This window comes from Trichechus manatus, unplaced genomic scaffold (genome assembly GCF_000243295.1).
Source record: "Trichechus manatus latirostris isolate Lorelei unplaced genomic scaffold, TriManLat1.0 scaffold00294, whole genome shotgun sequence".
Taxonomy (NCBI): Eukaryota; Metazoa; Chordata; class Mammalia; order Sirenia; family Trichechidae; genus Trichechus; species Trichechus manatus.
Genome location: NW_004444230.1, coordinates 131,473 through 149,550, shown reverse-complemented (window position 1 = coordinate 149,550; position 18,078 = coordinate 131,473). Strand labels below are relative to the sequence as shown.

The 18,078-nt window shown below is 50.9% G+C and overlaps 2 protein-coding genes across 2 annotated transcripts; one reads left to right on the top strand and one right to left on the bottom strand.

The window, feature by feature from the left end:
- The first annotated feature begins 125 nt into the window (after nt 1–125).
- Nucleotides 126–10,254, top strand: IFI35 (interferon induced protein 35). Its single transcript, XM_023725236.1, has 7 exons — nt 126–301; nt 7,891–7,989; nt 8,329–8,482; nt 8,564–8,673; nt 8,775–8,961; nt 9,074–9,180; nt 9,422–10,254. The coding sequence occupies exons 1-7, from the start codon at nt 296–298 to the stop codon at nt 9,611–9,613; spliced, it is 855 nt and encodes a 284-aa protein (XP_023581004.1). The 5' UTR covers nt 126–295; the 3' UTR covers nt 9,614–10,254.
- Nucleotides 10,255–11,122: 868 nt separating this feature from the next.
- On the bottom strand, nt 11,123–16,702 carry VAT1 (vesicle amine transport 1). The gene is made up of 6 exons (XM_004390265.2): nt 16,295–16,702; nt 13,191–13,398; nt 12,626–12,796; nt 12,432–12,521; nt 11,676–11,917; nt 11,123–11,520 (listed from the first exon to the last, which is right to left on the bottom strand). Exons 1-6 carry the CDS (start codon nt 16,700–16,702, stop codon nt 11,437–11,439), a joined length of 1,203 nt encoding a protein of 400 aa, XP_004390322.1. The 3' UTR covers nt 11,123–11,436.
- Between the last annotated feature and the right edge of the window lie 1,376 nt (nt 16,703–18,078).

Sequence of the window (18,078 nt, the reverse complement as noted above, 5' to 3'; positions counted from 1 at the left end):
GGTAGTTTCCTGAGGCCTCATAACTGGGCAGAGTCCTCTGCGAAGACCAGGGAGGCTCCTCCCAGGAGTGGGGAAGTCTCCGCTGGGGGCGTGTGAACACCAAAGGGTAGCGCTTTCGCGGAAATGAAAGTGGAAGCAAAGAGCCCTCGAAAACCTTCAGAAGTGTATTTTGGGCCCTGCTGTCGCTGGAGGAGACTGAAGCCCCACAAAGGGCACTAGCAAGCCTTTAGTAGTGGTGGACTCTGCCACGTCGTGCCCAGCTCTGAAGCCTTGACGCCAGCCGGACTCCAGACCCATGTTTGTAAGTGAGGAAGATGGGATGCGGGTGGGGAGAAGCGGTGGAGCACTCCTTGGCTTGGAGCCTGCAGATTTATCTCAGGGCCCAGAGGCCAAGCCTCTCCCTGCTCTTAGACCAGCTGGAAGACTGTGGAGAAATGCAGGGCTGGGACTGCCTCTTCTCTGTCAAGCCGACAGAGCAAGTCTTCCCCTAATCACCCCAGTACTCTCTGTCCTCCCGTCCCTGCTTTATTTGTAGTCATAACACTTACTATTAACATATAATTCCAGCTCCACAAGAGCAAGAAGTTTTGTCTGTTTCAGTCACTGCTGTATAGAGCCCAGAACAGGGCCTGGCGCGTGGTAGATGCTCAATAGCTATTTGTAGTGTTGTAAAGAAAAACTTGAATGCTGTTTCAAGTTAAAACAGAGAGGTTTATGAAGGGTTTTTAAAAATTGCAATTGGGAAACTAGGTAGCCTGTTGAAAATGGAACCAGGTAGTCCCGGGGTGGTTTCATTTTACAAGTTTTTTTTTTTTTTCCAGGCCAGTAAGTCTGGTCTTTTTTTTCTGGTAGGAGAAAGACCTCCTCTTCTTTTTTTTTATTTTATTTTTTCCCATACAAAAATTCGTACATATATTGTTATGTGACTCTAATTGCTTTCCCCATACTGTGACAGCACACTCCTCCTTTCCACCCGATTCCCCATGTCCATTCAACCAGCTCCTAACCCTCTCTGCCTTCCCATCTCACCTCCAGACAGAAGCTGCCCATTTAGTCTCTTGTATCTACTTGAGCTAAGAGGCGCACTCCTCACGAGTATCACTTTATGTCCCACAGTCCAGTCCAATCCCTGTCTGAAGAGTTGGCCTCGGAAATTGTTTTAGTTCTGGGCTGATAGAGAATCCAGGGGCCATACTTTCTGGGGTTCCTCCAGTCTCTGTCAGACCATTAAGTCTGGTCTTCTTACTAGAATTTGAGTTCTGCACCCCACCTTTCTCCTGCTCCTTCCGGGACTCTCTGTTGTGTTCCCTGACAGGGCAGTCATTGGTGACAGCCGGGCACCATCTAGTTCTTCTGGTCTCGGGCTGATGGAGTCTCTTGTTTATGTGGCCCTTTCTGTCTCTTGGGCTACTACTTTCCTTTTACAAGTATTCTTATGGGGTAAAGGAAACCCTGGTGGCTAGTGGTTAAGAACTACTGCAAAAGGTTGGCAGTTTGAATCTACCAGGCGTTCCTTGGAAACTCTGTGGGGGCAGTTCTACTCTGTCCTATAGGGTCGCTGTGAGTTAGAATTGACAGCAACATTTAGACAGGTAGAGATGGTCACTCGGTCAAGACTCCTCGGGATATATGGTTTCACATCCTGGTTTTGACCACTGAGGAAGACATGTTTTTCTCAAAAACATAGCTGTTAGTCCAAGATTCCAGATTAAAATTAGATAGCATGGTCAGCATATTATACCTCTGTCTCACTTTTTCTTTTCCTGAGACAGTAGAATGAATGAGTGAGTGAATGAGTAGAAGAATTCTTGTAGCCCTCCTATTCTTTCACCTCTGTTTTATCTCTTCCCCTCCTTTGGTATCTGCCAGTCCTGGCCCTGGCACTGCTTATTCTGATTACGCCTTCTTTTTTCTTCTCTGCATTCCTTTTTCTCTCCTGACCCATGACTAGGGATCCTCCAAGACCACATTTTCAAGGCTCTATCCCTTAAAGAGCTCATCCATCCTCTTGACTTTGACGATCACCACATGCTGCTCCAACCCACATTCCTGTTCACCAAGCCCTGTCCCTGACCCTTTGTGTCTTTAATGACCTGCTTTGCCTTTGTAGGTCTAATCGTCACCTCAAACTCAAGTATCTATACAATCCCTTCATCCTCCCTTGCCAACTCTGTGTCTTTAGAAAAAGCAATGTAGTAATCAAGTGATCTTTTGAGTTAAAAAGACAGGCTTGACTTACTTAAGCCCAGTATTTAACCCTGATGAACTTCAAGTTCCTCATCTATAAAATTAGGATTATTAAAATGTTGTTAGGTGCCATCGAGTTGGTTCCAACTCATAGCGACCCTATGTACAACAGAACGAAACACTGTCGGGTCCTACGCCATCCTCATAATCATTGTTATGCTTGAGCCCATTGTTGCAGCCACTGTGTCAATCCATCTCGTCAAAGGTCTTCCTCTTTTTCGCTGACCCTCTACTTTATCAAACATGATGTCCTTCTCCAGGGACCAGGCCCTCCTGATAACATGTCCAAAGTACGTAAGATGAAGTCTTTCCATCCTTGCTTCCAAGGATCACTGGCTGTATTTCTTCCAAGACAGACTTGTTTGTTCTTCTGGCAGTCCATGGTATGTTCAATATTCTTCACCAACACGATAATTCAAAGGCATCAATTCTTCTTCCGTCTTCCTTATTCATTGTCCAGCTTTCATATGCACATGAAGCGATTGAAAATATCATGGCTTGGGTCAGGCACACCTTAGTCCTCAAAGTGACATCTTCCCTTTTAACACTTGAAAAAGGTCTTTTGTACTAGATTTGCCCAGTGCAGTATGTTGTTTGATTTCCTGACTGCTGCTTCCATGGGCATTGATTGTGGATCCCAGTAAAATGTAATCCTTGATAACCTCAATCTTTTCTCCATTTATCATGATGTTGCTTATTGGTCCAGTTGTGAGGATTTTTGTTTTCTTTATGTTGAGGTGTAATCCACACTGAAGGCTGTGGTCTTTGATCTTCATCAGTAAGTGCTTCAAGTCCTCTTCGCTTTCAGCAAGCAAGGTTGTGTCATCTGCATAATGCAGGTTGTTAATGAGTCTTCCACCAATCCTGCAGCCACATTCTTCCTCATATAGATGCCACGTTCTTCTTATATATCCATAAAATGACCTCATCTCTCTTGCCAACTATTTGTCTTTAGAAAAAACAATGTAGTAACAAGTGGTCTTTGGAGATAAAAAGACAGGCTTGACTTACTTAAGCCCATTTTTTAACCTTGATGAAACTCAAGTACCTCATCTATAAATTGAGGGTTATTAAAATAGAAAACACTTAGTATAGCCCTTACTGTGTGCCAGGCACCACTGTTCCAAGCAAGATTATAGGTGAAAATTGCTGTTATGCCCATTTTACAGATGAGGAAATCAAGGTACTGAGAGTAAAATAACTTGCCCATGGTCTTGTGGTAGTCAGAGGAGCTGGGATGGAAGAAGCTTGGCTCAAGTTTGTGCTCATAAATTATGCTAAACTGTCTCTCAGCACTCCCATGATGAGCATAAGTTACATGAGATTTTATCCTATGGTTCTCAAGTTAGGTTCTAAACTCAGCAAATGTCATGGATTGAATAGTCTCCCACAAAAATATGTGTCAACTTGGCTAGGCTATGATTCCCAGTAGTATGTGGTTGTCCTCCATTTTGAGATCTGATGTAATTTTTCTATGTGTTATAAATCCTAATCTCTGCCTGTGGTTAGCAGGCAAGATTGGGTTATGTTAAAGAGGATTAAGGTGGGATGCAACACCCTTAACTCAGGTCACAGCCCTGATTCAATGTAAGGGGAGTTTTCCTGGGGTGTGGCCAGCATCACCTTTTATCTTACAAAAGGTAAAAGGAGAGAGAAGCAAGCAGAGAGATAGGAACCTCATACCACGAAGAAAGAAGAGTTGAGAGTGGAGCGCATCCTTTGGACCTGGGATCCCTGCACTGAGAAGCTCCTAGACCGGGGTAATATTGAGGACAAGGACCTTCCCCCAGAACCAACACAGAGAGAGAAGCCTTCTCTTGGAGCTGGCACACTGAATTCGGACTTCTAGCTTCCCAGACTGTGACAAATTTCTATTTGTTAAAGCCATCCGCTTGTGGTATTTCTGTCACAGCAGCACTACATAACTAAGACAGCAAGTAAGGGAGAATAATGTATATAGTCAAAATTAACCTTACATCCATTAACTAACTCACCCCTAAATTATCCAAAATTTAGTCTCTCAATGAGCTTAACATAGAAGGGATCACAATTTTTTCAGCTGAGCACCAGAGAACTTTGGCTTGCATTTGGGGGCCATGTTATCATGTAAGTAAACAGCGTGTATAGTTGAATTCAAGTGACTACAATTAGCCTGTGTTATTCTTAAGTGGGTCCTTTGGGAAGTTTCAGGGACTTGCGGACAGGAGGTGGTTTTCTGATTCACAGTCCAGCTGTGCCCAGCACATAGTAGGCCCTCAGTAATGCTGGCTGTCTCCCTTGCCTGCTGGGTCAGTGGACTTATTCCAAACTCTTGCACACCCAGGTGTGAAACCTGGCCTCATCTTTGATTCGTTCCCCTGTCTCCTTAATGCAAGCATCCATAAGGCTTTTCCTTGTGGAATGTGTTCATCTGCACATGCTCCTTCTTTCTGTGCCCACTGCCAGAGTCCCAGACCAGCTCCTGTCACATCCGTCAGAATTAACAGTCCTGGAGTCTGGAGTTGTTTTTCTTGTTCCAAGGTCACCACTCCAGTTTCCCCAGCTATCCCTGCCAGATTGGTCTTTTTTTAAACACCACACCCATCATGTCACTCCCCCTTTCAGAAATCTGCATTATTTCCCCATTTCCTACTATATCAAATCCAAACTTTCTTTTTTTTTTTTTCCCCCTTTTTAAAAAATATTTTATTTTTGGTGGCAATATATACAACCAAACATACATCCATTCACAGTTTCTACACGAACAGGTCAATAACACTGGTGACAGACTTCACACTGTGTCACCATTCTCACTATCGCTACCCATATAATTTCATCACTAGGCTCTCTACCCCTTAACCCGGAGCCCTGGTGGCTCAGTTCAAATCCACCAGCTGCCCCTTAGAAACCCTATTGGGCAGTTCTACTCTGTCCACAGGGTCACTAAGAGTCAGAACGGACTCGACAGCAATAGGTTTGGTTTTTTTGGTACCCGTTAACCAGCACTTGTCTTGGAGCCACAATCAACTCCCACGGAAGCAGCAGTCAAGAAATCAAACAACGTATTACATTGGGCAAATCTGCTGCAAAAGACCTCTTTAAAGTGTTAAAAAGCAAAGATGTCACTTTGAGGACTAAGGTGTGCCTGGCATAAGCCATGATATTTTCAATCATCTCATGCGTATGAGAGCTGGACAATGAATACGGAAGAACTGATGCCTTTGAATTGTGGTGTTGGCCAAGAATATTGAATATACCATGGACTGCCAGAAGAACAAACAAATCTGTCTTGGAAGAAGTACAGTCAGAATGCTCCTTAGAAGGGAGGATGGCAAGGCTTCGTCTTACATACTTTGGACATGTTATCAGGAGGGACCAGTCCCTGGGGAAGGACACTGTGTTTGGTAAAGTGAAAAAGAGGAAGACCCTCGACAAGATGGATTGACACAATGGCTGCAACAATGGACTCAAACAGCAACGATTGTGAGGATGGCACAGGACCAGGCAGTGTTTCATTGTTTTGAACATAGGGTTGCTATGAGGTGGAACAGACTAGACGGCACCTAACAACAACAACCCCTTAAAGTTCTTATCTTTGCTTTAGATTAAGTATTGTGAGATTAAGTTCATATAGATAATTCTCTATGAGAGTACTATGCACTCTGCTCAAGGCAAACATTTTTTATTAATTGGGCTAAACTGTGATAAAATCAAGCAAGAAAGCTATCGACTTTAAATATTAAATAACATTACTAACTAGATTTTCAAACAATTATGTGCAATCATATCCAGATTTAAAGCAGAAGTAAAAAGAGGACAGACCGAGGACTTAATCCAGCCTACAAATGTATTTCATTTTTTGTATATTAAAAATTAAGCCATCTTCTTAAAATAAAAATCCAGATTTCTGATTTCCTTTAAAAATGTTAGAACTACATGCCCATGTGAAAAAACTTAGTTACAGCTGAGAAAATCTTGCCCATTTTAGTGGGGACATACGTTCTCTAGTTTGTCAGAGTCCCCACTACTCCCTATTGTGCTACACTGGCTCCCTTGATGCATTGATGTCATCTAACTGGCCCCTGAAGCCACTGAGTTTGCAACCCCTGATTTAACAGAAATATAAATAACTAGGTACCTTTCTCACTACTCATAAACTAGCATAATTTGGTCAAGCTCTAGTTTTCCTCTACTTAAAATAAATCTAGTTTACACTTTACACTGGATTTTAGTTCCCTTTATAATCTGCTCCTATCCTGTCATTTATTCACACAGCACATATGTACTGAACACCTGTTCTGTGCCAGGGACTCTGCTAGGCACTGGGGACAGAAAGATGACCAGGACAGAGTTTCATCTTCTCAAAAGAGCTCACACTTCACAGAGCCAACATTATTTATGTCTTTGCCATACACACTGTAAACTCTATCATCTGCTCCATCCCACAACGGAGCTTTTATTCATATCCCTAGTGCTCTTCCCCTGCCTATGTTATCAGCTATCTCTCTGGACCTGCTCCAAATCACACCCAGACTGGGGGGGCCACTTGGTACAGTGGACAGAGTGGCAGACAAGGGACAAGTTGGGTGACACGGGACAACTTACTTCCCTGCTCTGGGCTTGATTTCTTAACTGTCTGTAAAGCATAGACATTAGCAGGGTGAGGTCTAGAGTCTGAATGACTTTGCCTGGGGCTGAATGACTTTGCATAAGCCAATCTGTCTAAGTCTCAGTTTCCTCCTCTGTAAAATAAGGATAGGAATGGTATGTATTTCATAAGATTGCAGTGAGAATTGAGTGACATAATCCATATAAAGAGCTTAGCACAGTGCCTGGCTTATGCTGTTAGCCACAGTCAAGTCCGGTGACGCCACGCACAACAGAACAGAATGCTGCTGGGTCCTGCGCCATCCCCGTGATCACCTGTGGGTGTTCCATGGTGATTCATAGGGTTTTCATTGGTTGATTTTCAGAGGTAGATCACCAGGCCTTTCTTCATAGTCTTAGTCTGGAAGCTCCACGGAAACAGCATCATAGCAACCCACAAGCCTCCACTGACTGATGGGTGGTGGCTTCACTTGAGGTACCTTGGCTGGGAATCGAACCTGGGTTTCCCACATGGGAAACGAGAATTCTACCAATGAACCACCAATGCCCCAGGACAGGCAGATAGTAAGTGCTTGATAAATGTTAGTGAATCATATTGACACTTTGCAAATCTAAGCCCATGCTTCTCCTCAAAGCTTCCCTTGTGTTAACCCCTTTGAGTCTGTCCTTGCTCCGAACTTCCACTGCATTCTACAATGTCATGTGACCACACACTTGGCTTCCACTGCCCGTTGTCCCCTACCCTGCCTAGTTCAGTGCCCACACCTCATAGCAGGGGCCCAATCCGTGCTTGTTAATTTCTAGATGGGCACTAATGAACCAGCCAAGGCTGCAGTAAAGGCCCCTGGCCTTTCAAGAGAGACTGAGATGAGGTCAGCCAAGTCCTGGGTAGAGTGGGCTAGGACCAGCCCAGGCCAGCGGAAAGGGGGTGGGTTGTTCTTGGGCTGGGCATCAACTCTGCTTCCGGAGCATCCAGGATAGGGCCCCCTTCCCTTGGGTTTGTTCAGTCTCTGGAAAGGCAGGTAGATGTCTGGTTGGTCCCCTCTGTTCCCATAGACCTTACACACCCTCCTGGAGGAGCAGGACAGACTAAAGAAGAGGCTTGAGGAGCTGCAAAAGCTGAGAAAGGACCCCAAGAATCCCTCCCAAGACAAGGTAAGGTGGGAGGGGTGCAGCCTGGTAGAAAAGAGCCAGGAATCAGGGACTTTAGTTTCACTCCTGGCTCTGCCATTTCCTTGCTGTGTGACCTCAAGTATGTTACTTGAACTCTCTGAGCCTCAGTCTTCTTATCTGTAAAGCAGGAACTACCTACCTCCCAGGCTTGTGTGAGAACAAATTAAGATCTTGTTTAAGTGCCCAGCATGGTGCCTGAGGTACATTCCTCCGCCTTTCTTTCGTAAATGTGCTTAGCTCTAGCACTTTGCATCAGCGGAACGGGGTGTTTTCTCCTGGGAGGGAGTGGGGAAACCTCTCACCCTTTGGGCTGCATCCCAGCTCCAGGTCCCATTCCCGATGCCTGAGATCCCCCTGGTATTTCGAGGCCGCACTCAGCAGGGCGAGGAAGCGCCCAAGTGTTTGCTTTCCAACCTGCGGATCTGCTACCCTCTGCCTGGAGGCTCTGCTCTGGTCACCTTCGATGACCCTAAGGGTGAGCTGGGGGGTGGAGTGGGAGAGCCTCAGGCCAAGGGCAGGGCGGCTCCCCAGTACTGATCCTGCTTTCCCCACCCAGTGGCCGAGCAGGTGCTCCAAAAAAAGGAGCATAAGATTGACGTGGCGGAAGAGTGCCGGCTGCGGGTACAGGTTCGGCCCTTGGAGCTGCCCATGGTGACCACCATTCAGGTAACAGAACGGCAGGATCCTGGGATGTGCAGGGGTGCTGTGCACCTGGGCACGGCGTGGTGGGGCTGTGCCTGGGAACACTCCCTCCTGTCTCCCCTTAGGTGTCCAGCCAGATCAGTGACCGGAGGGTGCTGGTCAGTGGGTTTCCTGCGGGGCTCAAGCTGAGTGAGGAGCAGCTGCTGGATAAGCTGGAGATCTTCTTTGGCAAGGACAGCAATGGGGGTGGTGATGTGGAGATTCGAGAGCTGTTGCAAGGGGGTGCCATGCTGGGTTTCACCAGGGATGGAGGTAAGGGCCCAGAAGGGCTTCTTGGAGGGGAGATTAGGGTACAGGGTGCATTGGGTCACAGGAGAAGAAGTGACTTTGATGCGAAGGGTCCACCCCCTCCCTGTTCCCACAGTGGCCCAGCGCCTGTGCCAGATTGGCCAGTTCAAGGTGCCATTGGGTGGGCAACAGTTCCTTCTAAGAGTCTCTCCCTACTTGAGTGGGGAGATCCAGAAAGCTGAGGTAAGCAGGAGGGTGGAGAATGGGGGCTGAGCCAGGGTAACCTATCTATCTGCCCACCAGAAACTTGCCCAAGGAAGGATCAGAGCCCCCTAACCCCCCACTGACCTACCCTCTGCCAGCCTGTCCAGCCCTCCAGACCCTGCCCATACTCACATGGGGTGCTGCCTACCCCTGCCCCTAACCTCTGCCCCTAGCTTCTTACTCCCGTGAGCCTTTGCCCATCTCTTGGCTCTTTTCCCAGACCTGCTTCCAGCCAGCGCCCTGCTCAGTGGTGGTGTTCAACATCCCCGACATCCTGGATGGCCCAGAGCTGCACGATGTCCTTGAGATCCACTTCCAGAAGCCCACCCGTGGGGGCGGGGAGGTGGAGGCCCTGACAGTTGTGCCTCCTGGACAGCGGGGCCTGGCGGTTTTTACCTCTGCATCGGGCTAGAAGACTGTCCTTCTCATCACCTCCTAGCCCCTCTGCCAAGGTTCTCAAACTAGGCTAGGGGTGGGTGCGTGGAAGAGAGAGACCTTTATGCCTACCACAGAGGGCAGGGATTAGAAATTGCAAAACACTGCCCAATAACAGCAAAAGTTCTGGGTAGCATGATGTTCTTCCTCACTTCATTTCATGAAAGGAAATTTGATTTGGGCCTGGAAGGGAGGGCCGGGGGAGGCCACAACCCTTCGGCTCTCAGCAGTGGCCTTCCAGCAGCTCACCTTCCCTTGCACTCTCAGAGGCAATGGCCAGGACCAGGGTTTGGCTTTTTATTGACACAAACACAAAGGCAGCTGCGGTAACGGGGTGGGGTACACAAAAGCAGAAATCGCACTTCACATGTTTAGACCTCTCCCCACACCTCCCATCGGCAATGGCTGGGGCAATAATCCTCCCTAACCCCAGCTTAGAAAGCAGAGGAGTTACACCCCTACCCCGGAAGTCCCCACTTTAGCTCCAGCGGCCTAGGTTCTACCCCCTCTTCCCTCCCAGTGCTAACTCCCCACCCATGTAAACAAAGTTTGGGGCTGAGTCAAAAAAGCCACCTCCCTGCTCTGAGAAGGCAGTGGGAGCCCCCGTTGACAGCAAAGGGAATGTGCTTTGATTTTTACTTTGGTCCCAAAACAAGACACAAACAGCGCTGCCTCTCAAAAAGCCCTGGCTGGTAAATGCCACACTTAATCTGCAAGGCTGAGAAACCTTCCCCGCCTCGTCCTCCTCAACCACCGATAGAGAACTGACAGCCCCCAGAAACAGGACATGGCACAGCCCACAACAAGGGCGACTGCTTTCCCCGAGGCCTGGGAGGCCAGGGCTAGACACCCCCCCACACACTGGCACATACACAGATTTTTGGCAGTGGTGTGGGACTGGGGATGAGTAAAACCCCAGCTCCACCAGAATGAGAAGGCACTGGGGAGAACAGGGGCGGAGAAGGAGGCGGGGACAGGGACCCCCCACCACACGCACACACACACACACACACACACACACACATGCACGCACACACACAAGCATAGGTTTTCCCTTGCTAAGGCACTGAGAACAGATCCAGAGAACTCAGTGAAGGGGGGGCTCTGTGTCCCTCCCACAGAGTTGTGGCCCAGGGGAAGAGGTCTGATTCCCGCTTGCTCGCGTTGTGAGAGGCAACCCTGGCTAAGAGTGGTAGAAAACCGAGATGGAAAAAGCCCAATTGTGCTTAAGAAGTTGGGGACAGAGGAGGAAGAAGCCATGCACGAGTTCAGAGGTGGGCGCTGGTCAGCCTGGGAATGAAAGGACACTGGGGAGAGACGGGTGCATGCTGGACTCACAAAAACTGGCCCCCATATCCTGAGCTGACATTTCAATTCTTTGGGGAGGTGGTGGGGCAGGGGCAGGAGGGAGATGAGGCAGGGGCGGAAGCACACAGAACAGGACGGGGAGGGGCTGGCTAACCTTGGCACAAAAGCAGCACAGCAGGCCCGGGGAAAGTGTGGGGGGCAGGAAGCACTCAGCCTCCCTCTGACCCTCCCTGTCCCCTTGGCAGGGCCCAGACATCCAAGTGGTCACTTCCCAACCTCTTCAGAGGGCAGGAAGGGGGAGAGGGCAGCAAGGGGGAGGGAACAGCCCTGACTAAAGAGAAAGGGCAGGGAAGAGGTCATCACCACGAAGACCTTCGGGAAAGAGAGAGCAGAGCATTATGACAGAAGATGAAAGGCGAGACTGGTGGTCAACAGAATGTGGCTACCCAACTTCCCCCTTCCTGGGTCCCAAGGGTCCTCCAGCCCCTTGCCCTAGTTCTCCTTCTCTGGCCCAGGCACCAGGAGGACCTTGCCCACATTCCTCTTCTCCTGCATCTGCTTCATGGCATCAGCCACCTGGAGAGGTAAGAAGAAGAAAAGACTCTGCTCCCAAAGCCACCCAACCCCTACCCACAAGAGCCAGCCCTCCTCTTCCCCAGGAATCCTGCCCCTGGAACCTTGGCCTTAAGGAGGTCTACATCCAGGCCCTCCCTCGGAAGCCATCTGCTCACCTTCTCGAAGGGCCAGACCGAGTCGATGTGGGGCTTGATGCGGCCCTGGTTGTACAGAGCCACCAGGCGGGCCACCACACTACTGACCAGCTCCACCTCGCCAACCAGGTAGCCCAGGTGGAAGCCGCACACAGCTCGGTTGGCCGGCAGCAGCTGCAGTGCCGTCACGTTGAACTGATTCCACCAGGTGCGGGCCAGGGCCATCAGGTTCCGCTTGGGGCCCGTCAGCATGTTGGCTACTCCTGAGGGACCGAGCACAACCAGTGAATCCAGGTGCCGGGCATATCCTGGCATGTTTGCATCCATTGTCTGCCCCCTGCGGTCCCCTTACAATTATCCACAGCAGTGCCAGAGAATGACTAGCTACCAGGCCAAACCAATTTCAGCTGACTCAAAAATTGCTCTAATCTTTACTTTGTGTGAAATAGTTTTTTAAATGAAAATGCACCTTGCCCAAGAAGCCACAGGATAGGTTAGAAGGAAGGCAAACTAGTTGACTTTACATCAGGAATAATCCCCAAAGAGGAACACAGAGAGAACACTGAACATTTACTGTAACTGGCATGAAAAGTTGTGAATGAGGACTGTAGCTGGCACCCAAGAGGCAGCAATCTGAATGCCAATATACAGGGACCACTCCCAACCCTGGTCCTCCTAAAAAGCACCCAACAACCTGTCCCTTCTCCCATTCCAAAGCCCTGGAGCCCTGAGCCTCACCCCTCAGTCCCACCCTCCTTCCCTAGCCCACCAACTCACCATAGGTGATGACTTTGCCCATGGGTTTGAGAAGATTGTAGCCCTTGGTGGTGTCTGACCCACCCAGAGGGTCCATGACGATGTCCACGCCTGTCACAGAGTCAGAAGAACCAGGAACAGCTTTAGGATCCACAGGTCTAGCGACACCCTCCCTGTTCCCCACGTCCTCCAGCCCTCCCATGCCCTGATCCCACCTTTAGGGGAGACCTTCTTGACCTCATCCACGTAGTCACTCGTGTGGTAGTCGATGGGGTGTGTGACCCCGTTCTCCTTCAGTACCTCGTGCTTGCTAGCCGAGGCCGTTCCAAACACGGTCACATTCTCCACTGTACGGCACAGCTGCACGGCTGCCATACCCACACCCCCTGCAGAGACACCCATAACAGGGATATGGAGCCTCCTGGCTACCACTCCCCATGCTAGCCTCTCAAGGGCCCGGTCTATAACCCTCATCTTGCCTCATCTGGGTTGGGACTCTCCTCCCTCATCCTATCCCTAATTTCCATGATTGAGAATTGGGGGCAGGGTTGGTGGAGAGGAGAGGGTGCTGGGAGAGGGCACGTTAATATGGACAGCACACTAGGCTGGACCTGGTGCCTGAATGTTACCAAGGCAACAGCACTGCAGAGACCTCTGGGCGCCACAGGCCAAAGCAGCCTGGTGTTACCATGATGACAGTCTAGACAGGCTGCAGGAAAGGGGCCTAGAAGGAAATCTGGGCAGAGTGAGGAGGGTAGATGAAGGGAAGGGGCCTGTTACCTGCAGCCATGTGTACCAAGACGCTGTGGCCAGGCTGCAGGTTGCCGAAGTCAAAGAGAACCATGTAGGCTGTGATGTAATTGACCAGCAAGGCAGCGGCTTCCTCAAAGGTCATGGCCTCAGGCATCAGATAGGTGTAGGCTGAGGGCACAGTCACCTCCTCCTGCCACATCCCCGACTGGCTCAACACCATCACCCGGTCCCCTTCCTTGAGGAATGGAAGAACAACATCATTCAGTCACTCATTCATTCACCCACAGGGGATTTATTGACTTTTCACTAGTTACAACGTCCTCTTTTTGACAACCAAGTCATAGTGGAAGCAGCAGCAGTAGTCATGGTACTAATAGCAACAATTAATAACATGAACAACAAAAATAACAACTCACTGAGGACCAGGTCCTATTTTAAGTGCTTTATATGTAAATACTCATTTAATCCTTATACCAGCTCTTTCAAGTAGATACTATCCTTACCTCCATTTTACAGATCTCATACTTGGCTATTGTGTAAGATCCCTGAACACGTTTTACAGATCTCATACTTTTTTGGCTATTGTGCAAGATGCCTGAACAGGAGAAGTTACTGTTAGGGCAGCATGAAGTGGTATTTAAGAGGTCAGACTCTTCAGTTAAAAAATGGGCTCCACCATTTATTTACCTGCGGTGTGACCTTGGGAAAACTTAAATTACTTAACCTTTCTGAGCTCTAGTTTCCTCATTTGTAAATTAAGCCAGTTATGATTAATAACCCTGGTGGCATAGTGGTTAACAGCTACGGCTGCTAACCAAAAGGTTGGCAGTTCGAATCCACCAGGCGCTCCTTGGAAACCTTATGGGGCAATTCTACTCTGTCCTGTAGGGTCGCTATGAGTTGGAATTGACTCGACAGCAACGGGTTTGTTCGTTTGTTTGCTTTTTTAATGATGATTAATGAAAACAATGATCATTTCATTAGTTCAGCATAATGTCTGACACGTAGCGCTCGATAATGTGATAACAGCAAGGAGGGAAGATCAGAATTCAACAACTGAAGGTAGAGAGTATGTGTTAAGGCCATAACCAAAGCACAGGTAAGGGTCTCTGTGAGTTTAGGGCTGGGTGTGGTCACCTCAGGAGAAGTTGCCAACATTGGGGGCCAAGTAAACACCTTCCCCTAGAAATGGCAAGGTGGCCAAGGAGAACCACAGTCTCACCCACCAGAGAAATGCTCCCCACCCCACCTCTCAGCCACCTGCAGGAGAGGGGCAAAGATAACAGAGTCTTTCCCTCCAGCTTAGCAAATGGGGTCAAAGGAAGGGCAGGGAATGGGGACCAAGAGAAAGGAAGGCTTCTCGCTCTCTGAAGAGCCTCGGGAGGGAGGTGTGGGTGCTGTTCCCGGACAGTCTGGGTCTGTATTGACCCTTGCCAGGAATGATGGGAATTCTGTATATTAACGAGATTTAGGATTCATGGGTAATGGGGATGGGACTCCCCCACACACCCATTTTCATGTCCTTAAGCCCCCACACTCTACCCAAGAGGACCAAGAGCTGGGATGTTTTCCTGCAAGTCCTGGCCTGAGGTGAGGTCTGGGGAATGGATCCCTTCTATCCCAGAACTCAGGGATAGCTGACTCAGAAATGGCCCGCAAGAGCGAGGGAGGGGGCAGTGGCCAGTTGGGCCCAGATTTGACCCAGAATAAGTCTCACTCTGGCTCATGTCCACTCCTCAGCTCAACCCAGGGCTGGGCCATGCCCCCTTCCCAGCCCAGACATCAGGAGGGAGAGGGGGCATCTCCACAGAATCTAGGGTCTTACATCAGATTGAGACCTGGACAGGATATCCTGTATTTACCCGGCTGGAAAGTGTGAGGAGGGGAGGTCAGATGGGTGGCCCTCAGTAGGAACATGGACTACAATCCCCTCCCCCTAAAAGATTCCTCTTAGCACCTTCTCAAGAGCAGCGTTATTTAAAACAGAGTGGAGAGGGTGGGGCTGGAGCTGAATTTGGGAAGCTCTTTAAGGAGCTGTTTGTGTGTACAATAAATCCAAGAAATCCAGTTCTGGTATCTGCGTCTGGCCTTGGGGCAAGAGGAAGGCTGCATCAGAGGCTGCATTTGAGGGACCTCTCTTGCAAGGACCTGACTTAAAAAAAAAAACACCTAAAAATATGACCTGCAGTAGCCTCTGCAGGTTCTCTCAAAAAGTTGGTCATTTAGGATTCTCCGGTGCCCAGGGTTGTGGCCTAGATTAATGATAAATGGAAACGAGAAACAGACCGGCAGAGCTGGGCCAACCTGCTCACAGTGCCACTCTTCCCAGCTCAAATAGACACAGCCGGGTTTCTGAGGCAGGGGTCCTCCATAGGAAGGCAGAGGCGGATTCTGCTGGACCTCCCCAAGGCCAGCTACGGAGTCGTGGCCAGCCAGCTGAGTCTGGGGAGGAGGAGATACTGCAGTCACGGGAGACAGAGCCCGAGACAAAGATCGGGAGCCCCAATCCCGATTCCTTCACCCCAAGGCCAGACCAGCAGAGGAAGGCCGCGGGCACTACCGGAGCAGGGATCCCGCTCCCCGTTATGGGCGTGTCCTGTCTCTACGGCCCTGCTCGGGGAGGGGCCGCCTCACACCCCCGCAGACCACGGGGCTGCATGTGACTGCCTTTGGCGTGGCGGCTGCGCCCTCGCCCCATTCCGACTACACAGATCCTCTAGCTCCGTCGGGGACAGGGGGCGCTACCGTCACTCAGGGTTACAGACCACAGTTACCCAGGGAGTGTTTGGTGGTCAGGGGTACAGGTATGGTTTTACTAACGGGTGTGGGGGTGGGCCTTAAGGCCACTGTGCGCATGCGCAAGGGCGCCTTATTGTTTCTTTTACCCCCTCCCGGCTTCTGGGCGGTGGCTGCAGCTAAAAATGGTCGAGGAGGGGGCGATAACTCCACTCCTCCCCACAAAATCCAGTTTTCCAGGAGTGTCAGAACATAGGGTCCTTTCCCAGGCCTCCCATGTCCGTCCATCCCGGTCCGGGCCAGTTTACCCCGCCTGCCACACCCCCGGCACCGCCCATTCGTGCCCACCTGCCCCGCAGTCCGCGGATCCCCTCTTGCCCTGCCGACCCGCTCACCTTGCGGTCGCTGACTCCCTCACCCACGGCTGTCACCACGCCCGCGCCCTCCACGCCCAGGGTGACGGGCAGCGGCGGCAGCAGTTCGTACAGTCCCTGCCGGGCCATGAGGTCAGAGAAGTTCAGCCCACAGGCCCGAACGCGCAGTGTCAGCTGGCCGGGTCCGGGGGCCGGAGGTACGGCCGGTCGGCTCTGCAGCTTCACCTTATCGTAGCCGCCGAAGCTGGTGAGCACCAGGCAGCGCAGCGGCGGCGGCGAGGCCGCGGCAGCCACCTCCGGGGCCGCGGGCGGCTGGGGGTCGCCCGCTGCCTCGGCTTTCTGGGGCTGCGGACAGGAGTCTTCCCCAGCCCCTGGCTCGGCCGCCGCCCCCATGGTGGCCGCCGCGGCTGCCTCTTTCTCGGCAGACATGGCTTGGACTCCCGACGTGCGTGCACAGCTGGACTGAGGGTGCACCGCTGGGGAAGGCGGGGCGCTCGTCGGGCAGAGGGAGCGGGGCGTGGTGCCTGCCTGGGGGCGGGGCCAAGGGCGGGGCCTCGCGGGCCGGCTTAAAGGGCCAGTGCCGCGGCTGCCTGCGCCGCGGGAGCGCGAAAATTGGACAAGAGGAATGTCAGCAGCAAGGCACGCGCAAGGGCACTCTTGGGGTCATGTGGACCGCGATTTATTTTATCATTACAAACCTATACATGTTAAAAATAATTAAAGGAGCAGTCTGAAGGACAGTCTCAAGACCTGAACTAACATCAGATTTGAGGACCCAGCCACCTGTGGACCGGAACCCAACCACGTTGTACCTCAGGTTCTGATTCTCCAGGTGTAACCCAGGGGCAGGGATCAGACCCCATTCAGTGTGGTTTTGCAGAGTCAAACTGGGAGCATGGAGACTGGGCCTTTAAAAGTTTCAGTCTGATTTTGGTTGATAATGCTCTGTGCCTCAATTTTCCCTTCTGTAAAATAGTAATAATGCCTGTTTTAGTTATCGTTGCAAGGTGGTTTAGAACAAAACAAAATAAAATCGAGAATAAGGAAGCGCTTTAAAACGATAAAAGATGGTACGCAAAAAGGTTTTTTGATTATTGTTAGACTCTGAATGGAGGCATTTAGGGCTTGGTTCTGGCTCCAGCTGGGCTGTCACTCTGGTTAGTTCTTCTTCTTCTTCCCTATTTCTGTCTGCCCCAAGCATCCACCAGAGGACGCAGCTCCTCCAAAACTTTCCACTCAGCGCTTGGCAGGAATTCACTCAGTCCGCGCTTCCCTGCTAGTCCAGGCCCCCGGTTCAGTCATCACAACCCCGGACTAGGCCGTCGGTTGCCATGGGGACAGAAAGCTATGATGTCATCACTATCCGGGTGGGTACGCTGGAATCAGATACCTCGATTTCCCCAAGACCCCCTTTCGGTATATGAGGGGAGGGGAGGGGAGGGGACAGAACCAAGATGACTCCCTCCTTCCCCTGCCATGTCGCGCCCCATTGTGTCCAGGAAATGGGTTGCTGCCCCCGCGCGTGTCCGCACTGGCACACTGGCGTGCACGCGTGGGCACGCAGAAGGCCCGAGTCTTACGTGTGTGCCGTCCCGACCCCTCAGAACTTCGCCCCAACTCCGCCCCACCCCCACCCCCAAAGAAGTCAAATAAGCCTAGCTCCGCCCGCCCCACACTGGCGGGGTCCCCTTGGGCCACTCGAGCGCGCCGGAACCCGGCTCCCAGCTACGCTTCCCCCGGGCCCCGCCCAGTCCTCTGGCCCCGCCTCCGGCTGCGCGGGCGGGAGGCGGGGCTGGGGGCGAGGC